Source organism: Erinaceus europaeus, chromosome 2, assembly GCF_950295315.1.
Source record: "Erinaceus europaeus chromosome 2, mEriEur2.1, whole genome shotgun sequence".
Classification (NCBI taxonomy): domain Eukaryota; kingdom Metazoa; phylum Chordata; class Mammalia; order Eulipotyphla; family Erinaceidae; genus Erinaceus; species Erinaceus europaeus.
In genome coordinates this window covers 48,999,593-49,023,242 of record NC_080163.1, presented here as the reverse complement: position 1 = coordinate 49,023,242, position 23,650 = coordinate 48,999,593, and the positions used below count along the sequence as shown (strand labels likewise).

Below are 23,650 nucleotides of genomic sequence, written 5' to 3'. Positions count from 1 at the left end.
AAGTAGGAGGCTGGATCCTGCAGGGGCTTAAGCGCCCAGGACGCACAGAGCCGGGCTGGAGCCCAGGGGCGGGGACCTCCCGCGCAGACGCCCCCCGCCCCACGCCCCTCTCCGGGGGGGAATGGCCACGTGTTTCCCTCGGACAGTAGTGGGGGGTGGAGGCGCTTAACGGGAACAGCTGGAGGGAGTTTAATGCTGACATTTTAAAGCTATGTGTTTTGTTTTATTTGGAGGGGCGGCGGCTGGAGGGGGGGCGTGCTGTCCCATGAACGCGGACCGGTGGGCGACGACGCTTTGAGCGGAGCACAGCAAATGTCAAGACTCGGGGGAGGGGCGATCGCGAGAAACTTGGACGGCCTCCCCGGAGGGGGGTGGAAGGAGAGGTCAGGAGTTTGGGGCGGGAGGGGTGAGGAGGGCACACTCCGCTTAGCAATTTACTATTTCGCTTGCCACTTGCTTTGAGCCCTGCCCGCCGCAAACTCCCCCGCTTTCTTTAAAATAACAACAATAATAATAATAAATGCAAAGACATGCAGCTCGCTGGCTTTTTTTTTTTTTTGCATTTGGCGTGCAACTTCCTTCAAGTGTGAGCGCTCTGGGAGGGAGGGAGGGAGGGAGGAATAGAAGGGTGGGGGTTGAACTTGGCAGGCGGCGCCTCCTTCAGCTGCCGCCGCCTCGCAGACTTGGAGGAAGAGGGTGGGGGACGACGGTCCGGGCGCGGGGGAGGGTGGTTTCTGCTTTGCAACTTCTCTCCGGGTGCGAGAGCGGCGGCAGCGGCTGCAGACGGGGCAACCCGGACGATGCGGGGGCCGGGGACCTGCTGGCACGCGACTCCCCCCGGGGCCCCGAGTACGTAGGCACCCACCCCCGGGCCCCCCCCTCCCGCCCCAGAGGGCGTGTCTGCTGCCCAGCCCGGAGCACGGCGGCGGCGGCTGCGGCGTTGCAGCGGCGCTTCCGTGTGATGCCCAGGCCCCATGCGAAGTGACACGCTGAGCGCTGCTCGGCCCGGGGGCGGCTGTGCGGCGGGCCGCGCCCGGGCTCCCCTGGCTCCCAGGCCCGCCCGCTGTCACCGCCGAGGCTCAGGGCGAGCGCCCGAGTGGGTCTGGAGTCGCGGAGCGGGGCGGGGGCGGGAGAGAGCCGGCGAGGAGAGGAACTCCACAAACTCGGCTTCCCTTAGTAGATCGCCCAGGAGAGAACCAGGTCGGCCCCCCGTCGCCGCCCCCTTTTCTCCTCTCTTTCTTTTTCTTTTGCAGGGGGAGGCCGTGCTTGGGGTTAACGAGAAGTCCCGCTCGCTCGGGGGCGACGCAGGGGGGTGTAGGGTGTGCGGGCTCCGTCGGGGCGGTGGCGTGGTGGTGTGCGGGGCGCCGGGCGCGCGGAGGGGGCGGCGCGGGGGCCGCGGCCGCCTTGCAGTTGCCGCGCGCCGCCAACAGGTTGCACCGTTCCCCGCCGCCGCGCGGGCCCGCGGGCGGGGAGCGGCCGGGGGTGGGGTAGGAGCGCGTGTGAGCGCGAGTGTGTGCGCGCCGTGGCGCCGCCTCCGCCCGCCCCCCAGCTCCGTCCCGCTCGCTCGCCGCGGCCGGGCGGCCCTTTTCGTTTGTCCGCGCTCCTTCCCCTTCTCCTCCTCCCCCCCCTCTTCCACCGCCGCCGCCTCCTCCATTTTGCGAGCTCGAGTCTGTGACTGGAGTCGGAGTCACCGCCCGCCCGTCCGTCGGGGACGGATTGTCGTGGGTGGAAGAAAACGCCGTGATCGGAGCGGCGGGCGCCGAGGCGGAGGGGGACGCGCGCCGGGGAGCCCGAGCCGGCGGGGGACGCGGGGCGCTGGAGTCGGGTTGGGCAGCCGCCTGGGAAATGGGAGAGTTTCCGAAATAGGGGCTCTCCCCACTCCTCACCAACCCGCTCTCCATGGAGAAGGGGGCGGCTGTTGACTTCCTTTTTTTTTTAGAAAAAAAAAATCTTTCTGCTCCTCCTGCGTTCACACGCTAAGTTGTTTATTTCCGCTGCGGTGGGAGCTGCGGACCTTGTCGGGTAGCGTCGGCTCGGCCGGAGGAGGTGAGCGGCGCGGGGCCCCGGGGCGCTCGCTCCCCAGATGTTGCGGACTGGCTTTGGGGGTGCGGGGTGCGCGGCGCGAACCCGTAAAGTTTAGGCGCCTCGGGTGGGGGTTGAGGTGGGGGGGTGGGGGCCGGGTGACAGTGACGAAAGGGCAGCGCGAGGGTGACAGCGCTGCTGGCCTCTTCCTCTCCCGGGGCGGAGGGGGGAGGAACCTGAGCTGTGACTCTGCGTGTGTGTGGGGGGTGGGGGTGGGGGGGCTGTCGAGCCGCCCTCGGGGTTCCAGCCTCTCGGCGAGCTTCTCAACTCCGTCAGCTTCCTCCAGCACCCTCCACTCTCACCTCCCTCCACCCTTATTTCTGCAAGTCCTCTTGCTCTCCCGTGTGTGTGTGTGTGTGTGTGTGTGTGTGTGTGTGTGTGTGTGTGTGTCACTTAGACACCTTTTATTTTTCTTTCTCCATTATTATTATTATCAGGGGTTTTTTTTATGGCGAAGGCTGTCCCGGGTGTGGGTTCTCTCCGCAGGGGTATTTCCACTCGGCCCCGGTGCGCCCCGGCGCGGTCTGGGCTGCGGAGGCTCTGGCGCCTCTGGTTCTGGCGGGCGCGCAGAGCGGGTGTGAGTGTGAGTGTGCGCGCGCGTGTGCACGCGGGGGGCTGACAGCCTGGACTTGCAGACTTCTTCGGCCGGGGCTGGTGTTCTCGGGTACTAGTGGGCGTGTCGGAGGAAGAGTTCAACAGGTTTGGACGCGTTTATCTTTTAGAACTTCACTCCCCCCCCCCCCCCCAGCTGCCTAGGAAAGGCTTTTTCGGTTTTTGTTTATTTGTTTCTTGCCTGACATCCATTCACCCCTTCTGAGGGCATGGTGAGGTGGGTTGGCTTTAAGGGGTTGGGGAGGAATGGGCGGGGGAAAGACTTCTAGCCAGAGTAGTTTTGTGGTGCGATTTTTTTATTCTCCACCCCTCCCCCCGTGATAAGCACTAGGTTGACGTTTTGGATTGCAGACTTGATAATTGCAGTCTTGTAATATCACTTAAGACCCCTTGGCATAGTTCATTAAGACCGATTAATGTGACAGGGTTATTTGGGATTTAAACGGGGGTGGGGGGGGATAAAGTCGCTTGAGGGATATGTTCGTTTTATAAAGTACTGCTTTGGTTTCGGGTTTGAAGGCAGCTGTCAAAGCGGCTTGGAAATTCATTAGGTTCCATTTGATACCTTGTGTTTAAAGATCTTTATCAAATAATACGGTGGAGTGGAGGGGAAATAAGCCTTTACCCTCTAGATTTGTAGTGGCAGGTCTCCACCCCTTTCTCGACCATCTTACTCCATTTTCTGTGCCCGCCTGTGAAGTGTGGGCTCCTTACATCTCAGTAGTGGAAAGTTTTCTTTTCATTTGGATAGGATCTGCCCTTATAGAACTAGAAGTGCTTTATCAGTCTTTTGCTTGACCCGTAAAACATCCTAGCAACCGAGCCTTCTCGAAAACAGGCTTAGAATTAGGAAAGACTTAGATTGCAGAGAAAAACGATTAAGCTTTGTATATAGGTTGCGGCTTTACCTGGATTTATCTTAAGTGTGATATGTACAGTTGTGGGCTTTTCTATTTTCTGGTACATCTTAATTTAGAGATATAATAGTAACTCGCACTGATCATTTTAAATATATTTTAAATAAATCTTGTCTCGTCTAGGTTGTATTGCTTTATTTGTTTGAAGAACTATATTTCCATAAAGATAAATAGGCTAAAATTATGAGAAGTCACTGTATATTTTATTTGGCTTGTTACAAGCTAAAATTTAGTTGCCCTGGACATAACATATTTCAGATGTCTAAAATTTAAAGATAGGGACCATTATACAGGTGTACCCAGTAAGAAATAGAAGTTAAAAATAAGAGCTTTCCCCCTTGCCTGTTGTCAGATGAGCAGATTTAAATGAAATGTGCGTGATTTACCAATAGGTTATATTAAAATGTTTATCTGTGTGACCAATTGGTAGGAGGGGAATTTGGGAATGATTAGTGATAGAGAATTCTTTTTTTTTAAAAAAAGTTTCTTTTTAATTTGTTTATTATATTTATTTATATATTGGATAGAGAGCCAGAAATTGAGAGGGAAGGGGATATAGAAAGGGAGAGAGAGAGACACATGTAACAGTGCTTCACCAATAGCAAAGCTTTCCCCCTGCAGGTGGGGACTGGGGACTTGAAGCCAAGTCTTTTAGCATTGTAACATTTGAGCTCAACCAGGTGCGCCATTACCCACCTGGCCATGATTGAGCATTCTAGCACCGTGTGTGTGTGTGTGTGTGTGTGTGTGTGTGTGTGTGTGTGTGTTTTCTAACAAAAGCAAATCGCTTGTGCTGATTGAAAAGAAGTAGGAATTTTAACCATACCTTGTTAAAAAGTAAATACTTTGTGATTAACTTGAACCTTACAAATAATCAGATGTAGTGCACTATGTCTGTTAACAAAGTTACAGTTCTGTGAGTGGCAGGGTGAATAGCTAAGCTTAGCTTGATAGTTTTGTCTTAAGCAGTGCAAATGGACTGCATTGTACTTTTAAATGTGCCAGGCAGCTGAATGGGAGCCAGAGATACAGCTTTTATTCTGGAAGACAGAAACTACTCTTCTGATGACAAGGGATTAGGTTTGGAGTGAACTAAAAGTTTCATTTAACAGGTTCTTACTAATTGGATCACAGAAAATCTGACCTCATAGCTTATAATATCCCCTTTCCTTTTTTTTTTTTTTTTGTAGTGGATACTCACTGATGGACTCCAAGGAATCTTTAAGTACCCCCAAGAGAGAAGAAATCTCCAGTAGTGTACTTGGTCCTGATAGGGGGAAAGTGTTGGACTTCTATAAAACCCTAAGGGGAGGAGCTACTGTGAAGGTTTCTGCAGCTTCACCCTCCCTGGCAGCCACTTCTCAATCAGAATCCAAGCAGCAAAGACTTTTGGTTGATTTTCCAAAAAGCTCAGGAAGCAATGTGCAACAGCCAGATTTGTCCAAGGCAGTTTCACTCTCAATGGGATTGTATATGGGAGAGACAGAAACAAAAGTGATGGGGAATGACTTGGGATTTCCACAGCAGGGCCAAGTCAGCCTGTCCTCTGGAGAAACCAACTTCAGACTTCTGGAAGAAAGCATTGCAAACCTCAACAAGTCCACCAGTGCTCCAGAGAACCCCAAGAGTGCAGCATCCCCTGCTGTTTCTGCCACCACCACAGAAAAAGAGTTTTCAAAGACTTATTCTGATGTGTCTTCAGAACAGCAGAATTTGAAGGGCCACACGGGCACTAATGGTGGCAGTGTAAAGCTGTATACCACAGACCAAAGCACCTTTGACATTTTGCAGGATTTGGAGTTTTCTTCTGGGTCTCCAGGTAAGGAGACCAATGACAGTCCTTGGAGATCAGACCTCTTGATAGAGGAAAACTGTTTGCTCTCTCCTTTGGCAGGAGAGGATGATCCATTCCTTTCAGAAGGAAACTTGAATGAGGACTGTAAGCCTCTTGTTTTACCGGACACTAAACCTAAAATTAAGGATAATGGAGATATTATCTTATCAAGCCCCAGCAGTGTGCCACTGCCCCAAGTGAAAACAGAAAAAGATGACTTTATCGAACTCTGCACCCCTGGAGTAATTAAGCAAGAGAAAATGGGCCCAGTTTACTGTCAGGCAAGCTTTTCTGGGGCAAATATAATTGGTAATAAAATGTCTGCCATTTCTGTTCATGGTGTGAGCACCTCTGGGGGACAGATGTACCATTATGACATGAATACAGCATCCCTTTCCCAACAGCAGGATCAGAAGCCTATTTTTAATGTCATTCCACCAATTCCTGTTGGTTCAGAAAATTGGAATAGGTGTCAAGGATCTGGAGATGACAACTTGACTTCCTTGGGGACTTTGAACTTCCCTAGTCAATCAGTTTTTTCTAATGGCTATTCAAGGTAAGACAAATGCTTTTCTTCCTTCCCTTTGACTCTATGACTGTGTATGTAAGTAAGTTGAGAGATTTGCATATTCATTTCTTTGTATGTTTGTTCTCCAGTGATTCATGTGTCAAGTGACCTTTTGAAAATAGCCAAGATATATATCCACTATATACATAAACATTTTAAGTTTTTCTGAAATAATGGTATTCATTATCCATCTGACTATTGGTCAGAGATTTTTATTTAAAGGTTTGAGATACTCTTGTTCATTGGCAGATGTTACCAATAAAAATTTCATAAATTCAAGAAGGCATAGTATCTGGCAATACAATGGACTTACTATTCATGCTCTCTTAAGCTGTTTTAGAATATGCTTTTACATGGAGGTAGACAACACCATTACTACTTTACATAATAAAAAATTGTGCTGCTCTGTTTGTACATATGTGAAATAGCAGTCTGAGTTTAAAGAGTTAAACATTATACATACTAACAAGGAATCCTTATACATACTAACAAGGAATCCTTTTCTTCAATCTGAACCTTCTGTTGAAGAACTCGGTTTGGTGATTTCTAAAGTAATGTTGTTAATAGTGTACCTGATCACGGTATTAGACTTGGAATTGCTCATAGGACTCCATATCTAAAGTAGACTGGTTGTGTGCTGACCGGTTTCTTTAAAAAAGGAGTTGGCAATTAAAATTTTCCTTACAAATGTTCCAAATTTTCAAATAGGTAAATACTGATACACATTTATTATTATTGTTTTTTGTCTACACTGTCAAGTTTCAGTTCTCAGCTATCATTTGGTTTGTTTCTCTTTTTTCTCAGGTCATTTGTAAGTAAACTTACAATTTTGTCTGGCTTGAAAAAAAGTTTGTTGAAAGGGAATTACTAGGAGAAAATTCCAAATATGATGTAGTATGTGGTAGGGTTTAAGTTCTTTACCTCTTGGCCAGCCTTAAGTTCAGATAAGCACTGGATTTTATATCACCTTTTAGTTGTGAGAGAAAATACAAAAATGTGATTATTGAGATACAGATTTAATTAGTGGATTTTTAAAAGATGTAGTAGACACTGGCTTATTTGTACACAACCCTTTCAATAGTGATACCCACTTTTCCTGTGTAGAATTAAAAAATTATGTAAAATACTTTTCATTAAGAGCATATCCTAATTTTGACCTTTCTTCTTTAAGTAGGACATTTTTACTGTTACGGAAAAAAGTTAGATTTAGGCTTATTTCTCAGGTTAAGTTAATTTTATTTCTGTCTCTCATTTTCTTCTTCTGCTGCTTCTCCTTTTGTTTTTAAAGTCTTTATTGTTTCTTATTTAAAGAAAAAATGGTTTTGTGTCTTAATGTAAGCTGCCTAAGTAGTTCAACTTTTGCTTAGAAGGAAAGTATTTCAACTTTTTATTGATGTTATTCTGAAGGCTTAAGTGTTTTAAATAAGGGAATTGAAATGTTTCTTATTCCATAGTTTGTTGTACTTAAAAAAAATAGGCAGTCGTTTAAAATATCTAATCCCATATTTTGGGCAGCAGTGGAATTCATGACTGAATGTGCCTGGTTGTCTTTAGAGAGCAAATAGCATTGATTTGGCTAAGGTAGATATAGGAAACTATTGATTTATAAAATATGTAATTGTATAGAGAAAAATGATTTACTATAGGGAACATATGGATTATGTTCTGATAGTTGTCATGGCATTGTTTTTATTTCTCTTACTATAAGAAAAGGCATGGATCAGGACTTATTTTCCATGACAGTCAACTTTCATAAAGTACCTATAAAAACTGAGATCTGGAGCAAAAATTTTAGATGAATATAATTACTCTTAATTCATAAATATGTTTTAATACCTTATACTTTATGACATATAAATTGCCTCACATTTTTAAAATTTAAGCCTCACAGCAATCTTATGACAAGAGACAAGGCAATGACTGTCTAGCTCTTTCACAATTCTGGGATAGTTTTTATGCTGATGTGTTATTTGGAATTTTAGTAATTTTTTCTTTAATGTATATTGCTTTATATACATTATTTGGATTTTTTGGTACTGTTTGGAAATTTTATACCAAATGACATTAAGTTAACATTGGGAATAATTATTACTCAAAACAAAGCTTCATCCATATTAGTTGAAACAATGTTTCTTTTCTAACCACCATTTAATTACTCTATTGTTTCCTAACAACAGTCATGCTATAACAAAAATTGGTTGCTTTCTATTCTCTTTCTGTTTTATTCTTTATATGACTCTGGCCAAACATTAATTAAGACCACTGACCCTGAGTGACCACCAGGCCAACATGTTGAAAATACAACTATTTATAGAGTACTGTCTTGCTGATTTTAGATAACTTCACTTGCTTTTCCTTTAAATTGAAAAATAAATGCTTAAACTGTAATTTCATCTTTTAAGATGTTATCAAAATTACCTTTTTAAAAATCCTTAAAAATAATTTTACACTCTGTTTTGGGAGGAGGGAAGATGCAGTTTCTTGTCAACATAGTAATACAATGTACACTTCGCAAATTAAACTTTAAATGGTAGCATGATCCAGTATAGTATTTTATGCTCATTGAGTATTTTAATTCTCAAGTTCATTAATAACAAAGTGAAATGTACACTTCTCAAATTAAACTTTAAATGGTAGCATGATCCAGTATAGTATTTTATGCTCATTGAGTATTTTAATTCTCAAGTTCATTAATAACAAAGTGAAAGAAACCTCAAATGCATTTCTTTAAGTAAAAAGAAGTAGGCATTCTGACTTACTATGCTTTTTCAATTCAATAAATTTGGTATAAACTTGTGTAGATGAAAGCATGTTTTTATATATTTAATTTTAAGCATTGCTTTACTTCAGCATCAGTGATGAAACTATTGAAAAGTCAGAGAAGTAAATAGTTGTGGGTTGAATTTGAACTTTATTGGAATTGTACAATTTTAGTGTTAAATGACTTCTGAAGGATAAGATTATAGAGAATGATGCAAGAGGAATATTTAAACTTAGTCTTGGGTGGTATTTAGGGTTCAGATGATTGGTACTTATGTAATGAAAATTTATGTAGGTTTTAGCATCTCCTATTGATTGCATCTGTGTATAATTTTATGGACATAATGAAATTGAAGACCTCTCCAAGAGGGTGGTGAGTGAAGTGTAATCTTTGTCATTGTCCACTTTTCTTACTACTATTGTGTTGAGTGTTTTCTAAGTCAGAAAAGGCATCAGGAAAGATTTTCTTTTGATTATTATCACCCCTCTTAAGTGACTGCTCTTTCTTACTTTTTTTCCCTCCTCCTTCCAAAGGTTCTTGCAGTGAGTATTTATGCCTTCCCCCCTCCTTTCCTATGCCTTTTTAAAGCATGATAGGTAAACTTAGTGATTTATAAATGTTAAAGGAAATAAAAAAAGATATATTTTTAAATCTGCTCTTGGTTATTGCTGTCTTGTTAGGAAAAAACAGAAAACAACTCTGTGGCAAAGCACCCTATGTCTTCAGATGTGTCAGTTAAGTGTGCAGTGACTCTGCTATAGAAATGTGTGACCAGCACATGGTCAAATTTTATTGGAATTACCTCTTGTGATATTTCTTTGATAGTTTCATAGTATTTTTACAGTTGACAACAATTTGTTTCATAGTCCTGTTTTGGTTTTGTCTGTTCTTAAGAGCTTTTTTGTAGTTTGACTACTCTGACTGTATAACTGAACATTTAGGATTTTTACTGGAGATTTACTCTGAAATACATCTTGCATAAATGTAGGTTTAATGCAAATTGTTATTAATAATGAAATATGTTAGTAGAGATCATTTTAGTGGCCTTTGGAAATGTTAGTGAAGAAGAGATTGGATCAGAAGGGTTTATTTTAGTATGTGTGTCTAAAGTGACAAAGCATCTGTATTAATTGGTTGGTTATATAAGGTTTTTAATCCACTCTGGCCTGCAGGTGACTGAACTAGCCTAGTTATGTTAGGAAATCTTAATTTACATTAGGTTTAAAATAAGTCTGGGTCACATTTCTTAAAATGCCTTTCTCGTGCCTTAATGCCTTAATGATCACACCTAATTTTAATTAGCAGCAGATTCTTATGTACTGCTAGTTAGGTGAGCAACTTAAATAGATAAAACGCTTTTTTTTTTCATGAGTATCATTTACCCTTCTGAGGACATCCTGTTGTCATGCAGTATTTACAGGTATTTGCCAAAATATACAAGCACTTGCTATATGTAGAGAGAGACTGAGGCAGACAGGCAGTCACAGAGTGAAAAAGATCATAACAGCAAAGCTTCCTTCAATGTGGTGAGGTCCAGGCTCCAGTCTGGCTCATGTACATGGCAAAGCGGGAAACTATCCAAGTGAGTTAATTCACCAGCCCTACTTCTGTATTTCTGAGTCATGGGAAATATATGCTGGTGAGTTCGGTGACAAAAAAACTCTCTTCAGTCCCCTGCACAAATTGTTGAATTAAACTATAACTGAAAAAAAAAAATTGCTTACTTTACATGAGATGAAAAACTCACAATCTCCTTATTTCTGTAGCCAGAGAAAGCTAACTACTCTATTTTCTTTTGGCTTATTTTACTTGCATTTGGTACTTTTTCTCCCCCAGGTAGATAAAGAAACATTCCTGGGGGCCAGACGGTAGTGCAGTGGGTTAAGCGCACATGGTTTGAAGTGCAAGGATCCCAGTGCAAGTCCCTGGCTCCCACCTGCATGTGTATGTAAGCAGTGAAGCAGGTCTGCAGGTGTCTATCTTTCTCTCTCCCTTTCTGTCTTCCCCTCCTCTCTTGATTCCTTTCTGTTCTGTCCACACAATACTAACAACAACAACAATGATAAACAAGGGCAACAAAAGGGAAAAAAATGGCCTACAGAAGTAGTGGATTCCTAGTGTAGGCAGTGAGCCCTGGAGGCAAAAAAAAAAAAAAAAGGTCACAAAAAAAAGAAAAATTCTTATAAAGGAGAATTTTCATTTGAAAAGTCATCAAGTCTTTTACCATATGTGGTTATTTCTATACTAAATGGTATAAAAAGTGTGTAGTTTTTGTTGTTGTTGTTTGCATCCAGGGTTATCTCTGGGGCTCAGTGCATGCACTACAAATCCACTGGCTCCCCCTCCCCCATTTTTTGGATAGGACAGAGAGAAATTTAGAGGGGAGGGGAAAGATAGACACCTGCAGACCTACTTCACCACTTGTGAAGTGACACACACACACACCCCCCAGCTGGTGGGGAGCTGGGGGCTCGAACCAGGATCCTTGCATGGGTCCACTTCTTACTCTGTGTGCTTATGCTGGTGCGCCACCACCTGGCCCCCTTGTAACTGTTTTTGGACACTGCTTTTTAAATATTTAATTTATTAACACAAGATAACAGAGGGAAGAGAGCGGTAGAGAGATGGTGAGAACCAGAGCATCACTCTGGCATATGGGATACCAGGGATTGAACTTGGAACTTCATGCTTCTAAGTTCAATACCTTACTTACTGCACAACCTCGTAGGCCCAAGCTTGTGACTTTTAATGATATTTTGTGTTCAATTTAAACATGAAGGCATATTTCAGAAAATGTAATTTTAGAACAGTTCAGAATTAGTTGAAGTAGTGCTTTCAACCCCCAAACACATCTAATTATAACAGATTGTCATCTTTATTCCTCAGTACCTGTTTCAAGTTTCCAAAGGAGACTGAATTAATAAGCTTTGGTGTAAAGGACAGTGAGAGAGGGAGCAGTAGTAGAGGTGTGGGAAATGCCTTTAGAAATATTATCAGTTAAGGAGAAATATTAACAATTCTGGAGCCAGGCTATGGCACACCTGGTTAAGTGCACATATTGCATGTTCAAGACCCAGGTTTAAGTCCCCACTCCCCAGCTGCAGCGAGGATTCTTAACCAGCAGTGAAGCAGGTCTGCAAGTGTCTGTCTTTCTCTTTCCCTCTCTCTCTACCCTTCCCCTTTCATTTTCTGTGTCCTGTCCAGTAAAAATAGAAAGGAAAAAAATGGCTGCCTGGAGTGGTAGATTCATAGTGCTGGCACCAAGCCTCAGCAATAACTGGTGGCAATTAAAAAAAGAAAAGAAAATACAATTCTGAAGCTAACAATTTGAATCAACTTAACAGTTGAGTTCAAAGTACTATGAAAACAGAAATACGCTACTTTGTTTATGGACAAGTGAATCGTAGCCAGTATTATGATTTAGTGAGTTTTTATTTAAAGTAAAAATTCTAAACCAATTATGGTAATATAATCCATTATCCTCTCTCTCTCTCTCTCTCTCTCTCTCTTCTATAGAGATAAATTGAGATGAAAGAGGTAGAGAGGGAGAAAGAGAAACACCTGAAACACTGCTTCACTACTCCAAAAGCACCCATTTGTAGGTGCTAGGAGCATTAATGTGGGTCTCCTGTCTCTGATAGGTGTGCTCTACCACCATTCATCCACAGCAATATAACCTAGTAGTTTTTAGAATTATGATGCTGTCTTTTTTATGCTTGATTACCAAAAAAAGCATGGAATGAACATTTTAATTCCTTAGATAATTTCATCTGAGATCAAGTTCATATTTATCCCATTTTTTTATTTAGACTGCTATTACTGAGAATCCAGTGAGTGGAATGTAGTTGAGATAATTATGATGTAAGTGTTGATATAACCACTTTATAGATTAGAGTGCACTTTTGTATATTTTGTCATCTGACTCTGAAGTGCAAATCTTTTCTTTAGTAATGCATTTCCACAGGTTGTGTATTTTTCTGCTGAAATATTGAGAAAGTTATATTCTTATTTAATGGTTCCTATGTAGACTAAATTAATGGGATTCTGTAATTGCTGAGCAGTCATTTAAGCTATTTGTGTGCAATATAGACTTTAAAATCAATGCTATAGAATAAATGTATGTGAGTTCCTTAATTTTTAACTTTGGGCCACTTTAAATTTTAATGGTTCATCTTGATATAACTGCATATGTAACCATACTTTTCCGGAGTAACACAAATAATTAATTAATTTAATTAATTAATTTCAGGTGTTCTAAAATATTTTCTTTTCTTTTTGAGCAGTAGTGTTTGTAGTACTGAAAATTTAGTGAAAATACCTCTCATTGTGGAATGTTTGTTTATCGATTCTTTGTCTCCAGGGTTATCACTGGTGGGCTCAGTGCCAGCATTACAAACTCACTGTTCATTGTGGACAGTTTTTTTTTCCTGTTTTATTGAACAGGACAGAGAGAAATTGAGAGGCGAGGGAAAAATAGACAGGAAGAGAGAAAGACACCTGCAGACCTACTTCAGTGCTTGTGAGATGGACCCTCTGCAGGTGGGGAGCTGGATGGGGGGCACCTACCAGGATCCTTGCACGGTTCTCTGCGCTTTATATGTACTATGTGCGCTTAAGCTGGTACACCACTGCTTAGCCCCCATTTTAGCATTCTTTTTGTTCAAACTATACAGTGCCACATATAAGGGGAGAGGAAGGTTTAATATAATTAGTGGCAGACATTTAGCATACTCTTATGCTGAATTTTAATTTTGTAACAGTCTGGGATTGGCATAGAGTATTCCATATAATTTGCTAAAGTAAATGTTTTTTTAATTTATTTGTATAATAAGATTAACCTTTATTCCAGTTGATTTCATAATTGTCCATAATATTTAACTGTGGCTATTATGAAAGTATATTTGATAGCCAATTTTTGAAAGCTATTGTGAAATAACATCTAATTTGGTACGTGATTTATTATTTCATGCCGATTGGGGCAATGTAGGGACATAGGGTCTTGTGATTGTCACGTGTTGAACATTAAAAAAGCTCTACTGGTTTGACACAGACATAGTTTTACTTTGTTTTTTATGTTTTAATGTTTTGTTGTATTTGGGAATAAGGTCTTCCTTAATTTTAAAATGGTTTAAATTGTGATGATGTGGTGGTTCCTCCCCACCACCTCTTCTTCTCTTCTCAAATCCTTTCTAAGTTATTCTTTGGTCATGTAAAGTTAGAGCTAGAAGAAAAGTACTAGACTGAAAATCAGGAGATTTGGGTTTTAAGTCTGAGATGAGATGAGATGAGATGAGATGAGATGATTTAATCTACTAAAAAATATCTTGAGTAATCAGGTGTTTTGGAATAAAAAATTATGTCCTTTACTTTTTAATGTTTATTTATTTATTATGAAGAAAGGAGATAGAAAGAACCAGATATCGCTCTGGCATATATGCTGCCAGGGATTGAACTCAGGACCTCATGCTTGAGAGTCCAATGCTTTATCCATTGTGCCACCTTCTGGACCACACTGCCCTTCACAACTACTTCAAAACACATGTTTGTGTTTCTGTTCCTAGACTTCTACAGTTCTCATAACCTATGGCTTTGGTGAAAGAGATAATCAAGTTGTAGGGAATGGCATTCTAAAGTTGGTTGTTTGGTGTTTTCTTCTTAAACTATATACAACAAAATATAAATTCAGATATGGTATTTTTATAAAAGAATGTGAAATATCATAATTTTTTGTACATTTTCAGTAATATATGAATATGTACTAAGAGGTAGGGCTCATGGGTTCTAAGAGCTAGTTTTTGTATGTTAGATACAAAATTTTTAAATTAGTGTGTAAAGGGACTTGTGAGCTTATTTATTCCCCACCCTCTCATTTTCATTTTCAGATACAAAATGAGACCCTTAAAAAAAGTATCTAAAGAGTGTCACGGAATTAATGGTGTTGCCAAGCTGAATATACTAATTCTCAGTTGTCTATGCTCTCTATCTGGATCTAATTTCTAGTTCTAAAAGCCTGGAATAAATTGTTAATTGCTATAATGCTGACTAACTAGGAATTTTTAATTTTTATTTACTTACGTATTTATTTTTTAATTTGTAAAACCTTTATTGGTAGAACAGAGAGAAATTGAGAGGGAGAGGGAGATAGAGAAAGGAGGACAGACAGAGAGACAAAGACACCTGCAGCTTTGCTTCGCCACTCATGAACACAGTTTCTTGTGTATAGAAATATGTGCACTTAACCAGGTGCACCACCATCCAGCCCCCCTTCAGGTGTTTTTTTATAGAAGTTACTTTGACTAGATTCTTTAAAAATGTGTCTGTGTGTAATTAGCCTGTTTTTTAAAAGTATGTGGCAGCACAGGTGCTAAGCACATTGTATTTATCTCATTTTTTTTTCTTTAAGATTTATCTATTTTATGAGAAAGAAACAGAGCAGAGCACCAGAGCACCACTCTATCATATGCAGTGCTGAACAGTTCTCCTCGTTAGTATAGTGGTGAGTATCCCCGCCTGTCATATGCAGTGCTGGGAATCAAATCCAGAGCCTCACGAGTCTGAGGCATGTACTCTAATCACTGAGCCATCTCTCCAGCTGCTTATTTACCCCCCTTTTTTTTTTACCATCACAGTGATTTTTTAACATCTCTTTTCTTTATTGGGGGATTAATGTTTTATAGTCGACAGTATATACAGTAGTTTGTACATGTATACCATTTCTCAGTTTTCCACATAACAACACAACCCCCACTATTTAACTTTTTGACAATCCTTGAAGGCTTTTAATTCTGTTTTCTATAGTAAGTTACTAACTCTGCAATATCTGTGTAGTATATAAGGCAGTTATGACTTATATTAATTTCATAAGTGGAAAAATTAGAGACATTTAAAGTAAAAAATGCAAAATCATGAGAAAACTTAATTGAACTAAAGAATATATTACTAAACTCCAACTGGATCTTAAATAATTTTTACTTACAACTAGTGATTTCTTTTTCAACTTATAATGAGGAAATGTTGAGTTGTAGGATTGCTACTGTTACAAGGGTACATTTCCATATTTCCCCAAGTTTGGTGGCATTACACCTCATCCTCCACCAAACCATTACCCTCTTTTACCATGGGTTACTAAATACACAGCTTCCCCTTAAACTCCCCCTCCCCCGTCAACTGATGCAATAGACCACAGTTCACTGAAGTTTAACCTTGTATTAGCCCTTATTTTGTTTCATAGGTCCCATTTATGGGTGAGATTGTACAATATTCATTCTTCTCTTTCTGATTTATTTTACTTAGTATGATTCCCTCTAGTTCCATCCATGTTTGTAGCAAAAGAGATAATTGTTTCTTACACATGTGTAGTATTCTATTGTGTATATAAACCACAACTTCTTTAACCACTCATGTTGGATACTTGGGCTGTTTCCAGATTTTGGCTATTATAAACATTGCTACTGTAAACAAAGGTATGCACAGATTTTTTTCAGAATACTTCTTTGGATAAATGCCTAGGAGAGGAATTGCTGGATCATATGATAGATTCATCTTTAATGTTTTGAACAATCTCAAGGAGACTTTTTTCTATAGAACATGGACCAATGTACATTTCTACCAGCAGTGTTAAAAAAAAAAAAAAACTGGCCACAGGAGCAGTGATCCATAGTGCCGGCACCGAGCCCCAGTGATAACCCTGGAGGAAGAGAGAGAGAGAGAGAGAGAGAGAAAGAAAGGCAGGCAGGCTGATGTCATTCTAATTTTCAAGTAGATTAAAGTTTCTTAATGACAAAAAAAAAACTCTGTGTACTTAATTTTATAAGAATATCAGATGATGAAACAGAAAGGATGTAAATATTCTAACATCTATTAATGACAAGATAATAATGTGGCCAAAGTGTCCGTATGTCTACTAAATTTTGGTGGTATACCTTGTATGTAAAACAATAAGATACATAAAAAAAGCTAAAAAGATATTTTTAAAAAACAGTATAAATATAAATGGTCCTGCCATTTGAAGATTTTGAGTAGTCTTTATGAAACTGGGATACATGACACTAGCAATTTCACCTGGTAGACAAAAGACACAATGTCATAAAGTACATAGCCAGTGAGGGGTCATGTTGGTTTGAGCCTAGTAGACTTGAGAGAGCTTTGAAAATGCTATTTTTCATTGTATTCTTTAATTTTTAAACTATTCAGTGCATAAACGCTATTGGGGAAACAAACAGAAAAAGCAGCCTGGGTGCTTACTAGTTTATGGAAGTTGAAAGTAACAAAATGTAGTAAATGTTCACAAATATATATATATATATATATATATATATATATATATATATATATATATATATACATATATACATATGAAAGCAAAGACTTGACCCCATGCTTCCTTTATATATTGCATTTTAAAAGTCACTTCTTAAAATACAAAGAATCAATCAAACTTTTTAAAATTCAAATAGAATGACAAATGGCACTTAAGTTTATCTACACCTACAAAAGACCCAGAATCACCAAAAAAATTCTGAGAAAAAAAAAGAGCAAGAATGAAAGCATCATGTTTCCTGACTTACAATTATATAGCAGGGATACAGAAATCAAATCTGTATGGAGCATACAGATTAATAGAATAGAATCGAGAGTTCAGAGATAGGCCTTCATACATATAGACAGTTAATATAAGACAAAGGGGCCCAGAAAATGAAATGGAGAGTCATTTCAATGAATGGTGTTGAGAAAACCGGGTAATTACATGCAGAAGAATGAAACAGGAGCACCATGGCACTGTGCACAAAAGTCAACTAAAAAATGTATCAAAGACTTAGATGTTAGACTGAAAACCATAAAATATATAGAAGAAAACATAGCAGAACACTGCTACAGAAATGTCATTAGAGACTCAATGCCAAAGGAAAGGAAACAAAAGCAAAAAAACTCAACAGGATTACGTTAATCAAAAAGCTTCTGCACAGCAAAAGTTACCATTGCCAAAACAAGTCACCCTGTTGAATGGGAGAAGATATTTATACACCAAACATCAAGCAAAGGGTTAATAACTAAAACAAAGAAGTCATAAAACCTAGCAGCAACAACAAACTCCATTAAAATATGAGAGTATCTGTACAAATGTTTCACCAAAAATATCCAGATGACCAAAAGGCATGTGAAAAAAATGCTTAAAGTTATCGATTATCAGAGAAGTGTGAATCAAGACAATGATTAAGTAGTGCTGGGAAGATGTGAAAAGAAAAGAACCCTCTGTAGGTGGGGGGCAGGAGCTTGAACCAGGTCTTCAGGCATGGTAATGTCTGCACTTTACTGGGTGCATTACTGCCCACCTCAGAAGTTATCTCAAGTGTTTTGGGAGGATTTTGAGATCAACTTCACTGCATTAAATTTTTTTCCTCCCCTTTAGTGATTGAATTACTGACAAAACAAATTTGATGGATTAAACAAAATTATGAATTTCTTTTTATATAATAGAGACAAGTATAGATAGATGTCAAATAGTAGTTTAAATTGTTAAGCATGCCAGTGTCAAATGTAACTGATTGTAGGCAGTTTCCTCAAAGAGGAAGCCTTAAAAATTTCATCACAACTTTATGTGAAATTGATCATCTGGAATCTACCTGAATTTAAAGACAAAGAATGACTATAAAATAGTTAAATTAATTTTTGTAAACAGAAAACCTAGAGTGACTATTGTATTTTAAAAAGTAATCGCCTTGGAAGGCTTTGCACATTATTCCTCTTTTGAAAGTGCCTTTAGAACCTCCTTGTAAGCCATAAAAAAAGAACTGGCTTTGTCAGGCCTTAGTAGTAATAATAATAATGAGTTTTAAGATGGATAGCTGCTTATACAGAAAGTATATTTTGAAAATGGGACTTTTTGTACCAGATCACCATTCAGCTTTGTTGTTAGTTTAGTGGTGCCAGGGATTGGACTTGGGTCCACTTGCATGCAAATCCTGTGCCCTACCATTCCTCTATCTCCTCAGTTAAAAAAAAATGATATCAGTCTGAAAATTTGCTCTAAGACTTTGACGGGTACTGCTTTTGATCGTTTTTTAGAACTACTTCGGTACATTTACCACTGATCAAATTTGGGTAACCGAAGCATGGGATGAAGGGCTTGAGGTTTGACTTAAACAATCAAAATAGTAACGTGAAGAAAAATTTTACTATAGAACCTTTGTTTCTCTCATGCTTAAGAAAGAATTTAGATTAACCTAGCAATGGAGTATAATGCTTATGGTGTACATTTGTATTTCCTTCAATATAAAAACTTAGGCAACAGTTTTTATTTATTTGGTTGCTTATATATTTTAACCAGAGCACTGCTTAGCTCTGGAGAATGGTGGTGCAGGAGATTGAATTTGGGACTTCAGAGCCTCAGGCATGAGAGTATTTTTGCATAACCATTATGCTATGCCCCCCACTTAAGAAATTTGCCCAGTTTTTCAGACAGTTGTGTAGTCACTCAGTAATCTAAGAATTCTTTACTTTTCCTGAAGTTTTAAGTGGTCTTCAACTCATTTAGGTTTTACACTTGTTCTTTCTTTTACTCTATAGCAACCCAATAGTTTGGCAAGATAAGTTTCCTCTTCTACTGGGAATCATGAGAGAGTTCAACCTTCCTGCTCCACTAGGGAAAGGGAAAGAGGCAGGCTGGGAGTATGGATTGACCTGCCAATTCCCATGTTCAGCGGGGAAGCAATTACAGAAGCCAGACCTTCCACCTTCTGCATCCCACAATGACCTTGGGTCCATACTCCCAGAGGAATAAGGAATAGGAAAGCTATCAAGGAAGGGGATGGGATATGGAGTTCTGGTGGTGGGAATTGTGTGGAGTTACACCCCTCTTATCCTATGGTTTTGTCAGTGTTTGCTTCTTATAAATAAAAATTTAAAAAAGACAGCTGGAAGAGAAAGGGAGGGATGAAAGGAAGAGAGAAAACAAGGTAAGTAGGTATTGGCTGAGGCAAGGAAATCAGCTGAGGTCTTTTAAGAATGAATTGCTGTAGTGTTTAGGAAAAAAGGAAGGACCAAGGACAGAGCTCTGGAAGGCATCCAAAGACAGCAGCCACAAAAGATACTGAATGAATAGTTGGAGAATTAAGAGTCAAAGATTTTAAATTGAGGTAGAGAAAAAGAGAGTAGTTTATGCTATCAAATTAGGTAAGTAATAGAGAACAGAATTTCATAAATATTAGGCTGTTGTTCATGTCAGTCCATAAACAGTAAAATCCTAAGTGGAACAACATAACTAACTAGTGATTAGTTTATAGTTAAAAAAATCCCAAGTTTGATAATTTAATCAGTAATTGAAATTTCAATTAAATATTAAAGTGAATAATAATTAACATTTCCAAGACCAGAAACACATTAAGACTGGGGTAGGAATAAGAGTAAGTGCTGGACACCAGGATGGAATTAAGGTTCTCTTCCCTGAGAAGCCATCACAACAGAAAACAAAAATAACAACAATAAAACTTAGCCAAATTCCAATTCAGTCTCATCTCAGTTCAGAAGTCTTCATTCTTCTTAATCCATTCAGCACTCCTTTACTAGATTAATCTTCCTACAATACTGCTTTCAACATAATTTCCCTAATTAAACAGTGTCTGTGGTTCTAATGCTCATAGTGTAGTGGTTCCACATCTTCTTTTACTACAGTTCTTATACCAGATGGTACATGGCAAGTAGCTATATCAATGTCTTTGGAAGGTTTGCGCTATGCACAATTTCATGCAGTTCTATCTTGTCCTATTTTATTCATCAAAGCATATCTGAATGTAAATAAAATTATAAGGAAAGTCTTTGAATCAGCTCCTATTTATTGGTTTTATCTATTATTTTCATGATGCCTTTTTTAAATTTACAAGAACAGTGTGTTCAGTTTACTTTAGTAATAAGCCAAGAAAAGTTAACTTAGCTTCTTTTCATCTTCCTTCCCTTCCTGCGTCTCTCACCATATTCTCTGCATGTTTCTGTAAGATATGGCATTGTAGATTTGATTTTAAATAAGAATAGGATAATATGTCAGGCTCTCTACACCTTGGGTTTTTTGCCTAACAGTATACCTTGGACACCACTGCAAATCAACAGATGTTTAGCCCACTCAAATACCCCTTCCTTACCTGGTGCTTTTCTGGGCCAATTGCTGACCATGTAATTCTTTATACCTATCCAGGTAATTAGTACACAGTTGGTGCCCAATAAATACTTGTAGAAACTGCTTTCTTTGTATATTTCTGATTGATCTCTTCAACAGATGCATTCTTAATTAAGGTCAGGGGATGTCTTCACCACAGTGCCTAGTATTACTCAATTTAGGTTGACTGAAAAAGGGACCACAGAGAAGAGAAAGCAAGTAGCATAACCCCTTTTAGAGATAAATTCTCAAACTTCAGTAACAACACTTAAGAGTAGTGCTTTTTGTCAGGACACAGGGTCTGTGAGAGCTCACTTGGGAGCACAAGTTCAAGTTCAGTTGCCCTCCCTCCGCTGCACTGGTAGAAGCTTCAGTGCTGTGGTGTCTTTCTCTTCTGTTTTTATCTGAAAAAAATTGGCCCTGAGTAGTGAAGGCCTGGTGGTAGCAGCAGCAGCAACAACAAAAACAAAGTAACACTTATGATTAGCAGTTACTGTATTGGAGACATAATTGAAGTTATAAAGAATTCAGAGTTGAACCAGAATGATATTGCCTCCCCTTGCGGAGGTTTTGGTCTGTGGATATTGTATTTTAAAGATTTGTGGGAAACATTAAAACAATGATAAACACTTTCAGGATTCCCCCCCCCCCCAGAATAAGGTTGTGGGATATTTTTTTTCATTAATTCAACATTTACTGGGTGTCTACTTTGTCAGATCTGATAAGAAAGAAAAAAGTTTTACTGAATGGTGTCAGGCTGACCAGGGTAGTTGCTTGTGTGTCCTCAAGCTATTGACACTATTTCTGTATCTCTGTATAAAAAGAATAGAGTGATTCATATTATCCTGCACCCCAAGGACATTCCTTTTTAGGAAAAAGTGCCAATCCTCATCACTACCCAAACTACAAACCAAAATATGCTCCTGTTACTGCTATGGAATCATACCAATAGAATTCCAGCTGAAGCCAGTCTGTTAATTCAGTCTCCACTTTTTATATGAGGAACTAGTGCCAGTTAAAGTAATACATCTACATCGTTGTGAGTAAGAATTAGAACTGTTCAGTCAGGCTCCCTTTGTATGAATCTGTTTGTTTGTTTTGCCTCCAGGGTTATCACTGGGGCCCTGGGCCTGCATTACAAATCCACTGCTCCTGGTGGCCATCTTTTTTCCTTTTTTTTTTTTTTAATTGGATAGAACAGAGAGAAATTGAGAGAGGAAGGGAAAATAGGAGGAAAGATAGACACCTGAAGACCTGCTTCACCACGTGTGAAGTGACCTCCCCCGCCCTGCAGGTGGGGCGGGTTGGGGGATGTGGAGTCTTAAACCAGGATCCTTGACACAAGGTCCTTGCCTTTAGTACTACTTGTGCTTAACCTGGTGTGCCACCACCCAACCCCTTGTATGAATCTGTTTAACAATTGTGTGACCTTAAGCAAATCCTTAACTCGTCAAATTTTCATACTTAAAATGGGCACAATAAAATTGTGTGTGTAAACCATGTAGCATAGTGTGTTGTGCTTACAAAGCACTCATGTAATGTTAGCTGTTTTCATTAGTGATCTGGCTAAGATTAGGCATTGCCTCAGTGCCAAAGATTCCTGGTTGAGAACTCTGTTTATTGTACCATACTGCCCTATTCATAAGCTTTTTTTTTTTAATTAATTTATAACTCTTAAACAGGCTTCATATTAATCTTAACTTTCAGACTAAGTAATTCTAATTATGTAATGGAGACTTTAACCCCTGCTGCCATTATCAGTTTGAAGAGGAAGTGAAAAATGCATATATGATATGTGGTGGCTGTTTTTGTTAAGTACAGTACTGAACGCTGAACTTCCCATCTGGCACTCTTCTTCATTCAGTCCTCACACTCTCCACCCCTCCTCGCATTCCTCTACGCAGTCACTTTAACTTACTCGAACCTTTTAGAACTCAATTTAGGTAAAAATGAGAATGACTTTGTGGAGAAGAAACAGCCTCTCATGTCTTCACATTCTTGGAGTTTTATGAATATATTCATTACTTCTATTATCTGATCTCATCTTTGGCATTTAAAAGAGAATATTCACTCTCTGAAAGTCATATTACAGTGCAAAAGTGTATCACTTGTAAGAAGGATTATTAAAACATGCTAAATTTTATAGTTCAGTGTCAATTAAGCCCCATGATTAAGAGGAACTGTATCCTTTTTTTTTTTGTGATGCCAGGCAATGAACCCAGAGTCCCACATGTATGTATGATGTCCATGAGCTACTTTCTGTTTCCATTTTTTTTTTTACACTGTTTACTTTTTACTGTCACCAGGGTAATTGCTAATGGGGCTCAGAGCTTGGACGGTGACTCCAGGAATCCCAGTGGGCTTTTTTTCTTTTTTCTTTCTTTCTTTCTTTCTTTCTTTCTTTCTTTCTTTCTTTCTTTCTTTCTCTTTCTCTCTTGTTTTCTTTTTTTAATTTTCTGTTATGGGCGAGGACAGAGAAATTGAGAGGTGAGGAGATAGGGAGAAAGACACACTTGCTTTGCCACTCATGGAGCTTTTCCTCTGCAGGTGGGGGCTGGGAACTTGAACCCTTATTTATTTATTCCTGTATTTATGTATTTATTCATTGTCTATATTTTTAAAGAGGGGGCAGAGAGGAAGGAAGAAGAGCTAGAGAGAGGCACCAAAGCACTCCTCACCCATCCATTGAGATTTCTGTTGGTGCTATCTGTGGTGTCTAATTGAATCC

The 23,650-nt window shown here is 39.7% G+C and overlaps 1 protein-coding gene across 10 annotated transcripts in view; it reads left to right on the top strand.

Annotated features, from left to right (window-relative positions):
* The first annotated feature begins 202 nt into the window (after window positions 1-202).
* NR3C1 (nuclear receptor subfamily 3 group C member 1) overlaps window positions 203-23,650 on the top strand; it is a 111,552-nt gene continuing 88,104 nt past the window's right edge. The window contains exons 1-3 of one of the 10 annotated variants that reach the window (XM_060180221.1): window positions 365-383; window positions 1,940-2,046; window positions 4,802-6,001. In XM_060180221.1, the coding sequence (XP_060036204.1) occupies window positions 4,815-6,001 (1,187 nt within the window). In that variant the 5' untranslated portion in view covers window positions 365-383; window positions 1,940-2,046; window positions 4,802-4,814. Of the gene's footprint in view, window positions 384-682; window positions 850-902; window positions 1,201-1,382; window positions 2,047-2,456; window positions 2,782-4,801; window positions 6,002-23,650 lie in introns of those variants that run through there. The other 9 variants (XM_060180218.1, XM_060180219.1, XM_060180214.1 and 6 more) reach the window with 9 other exon arrangements.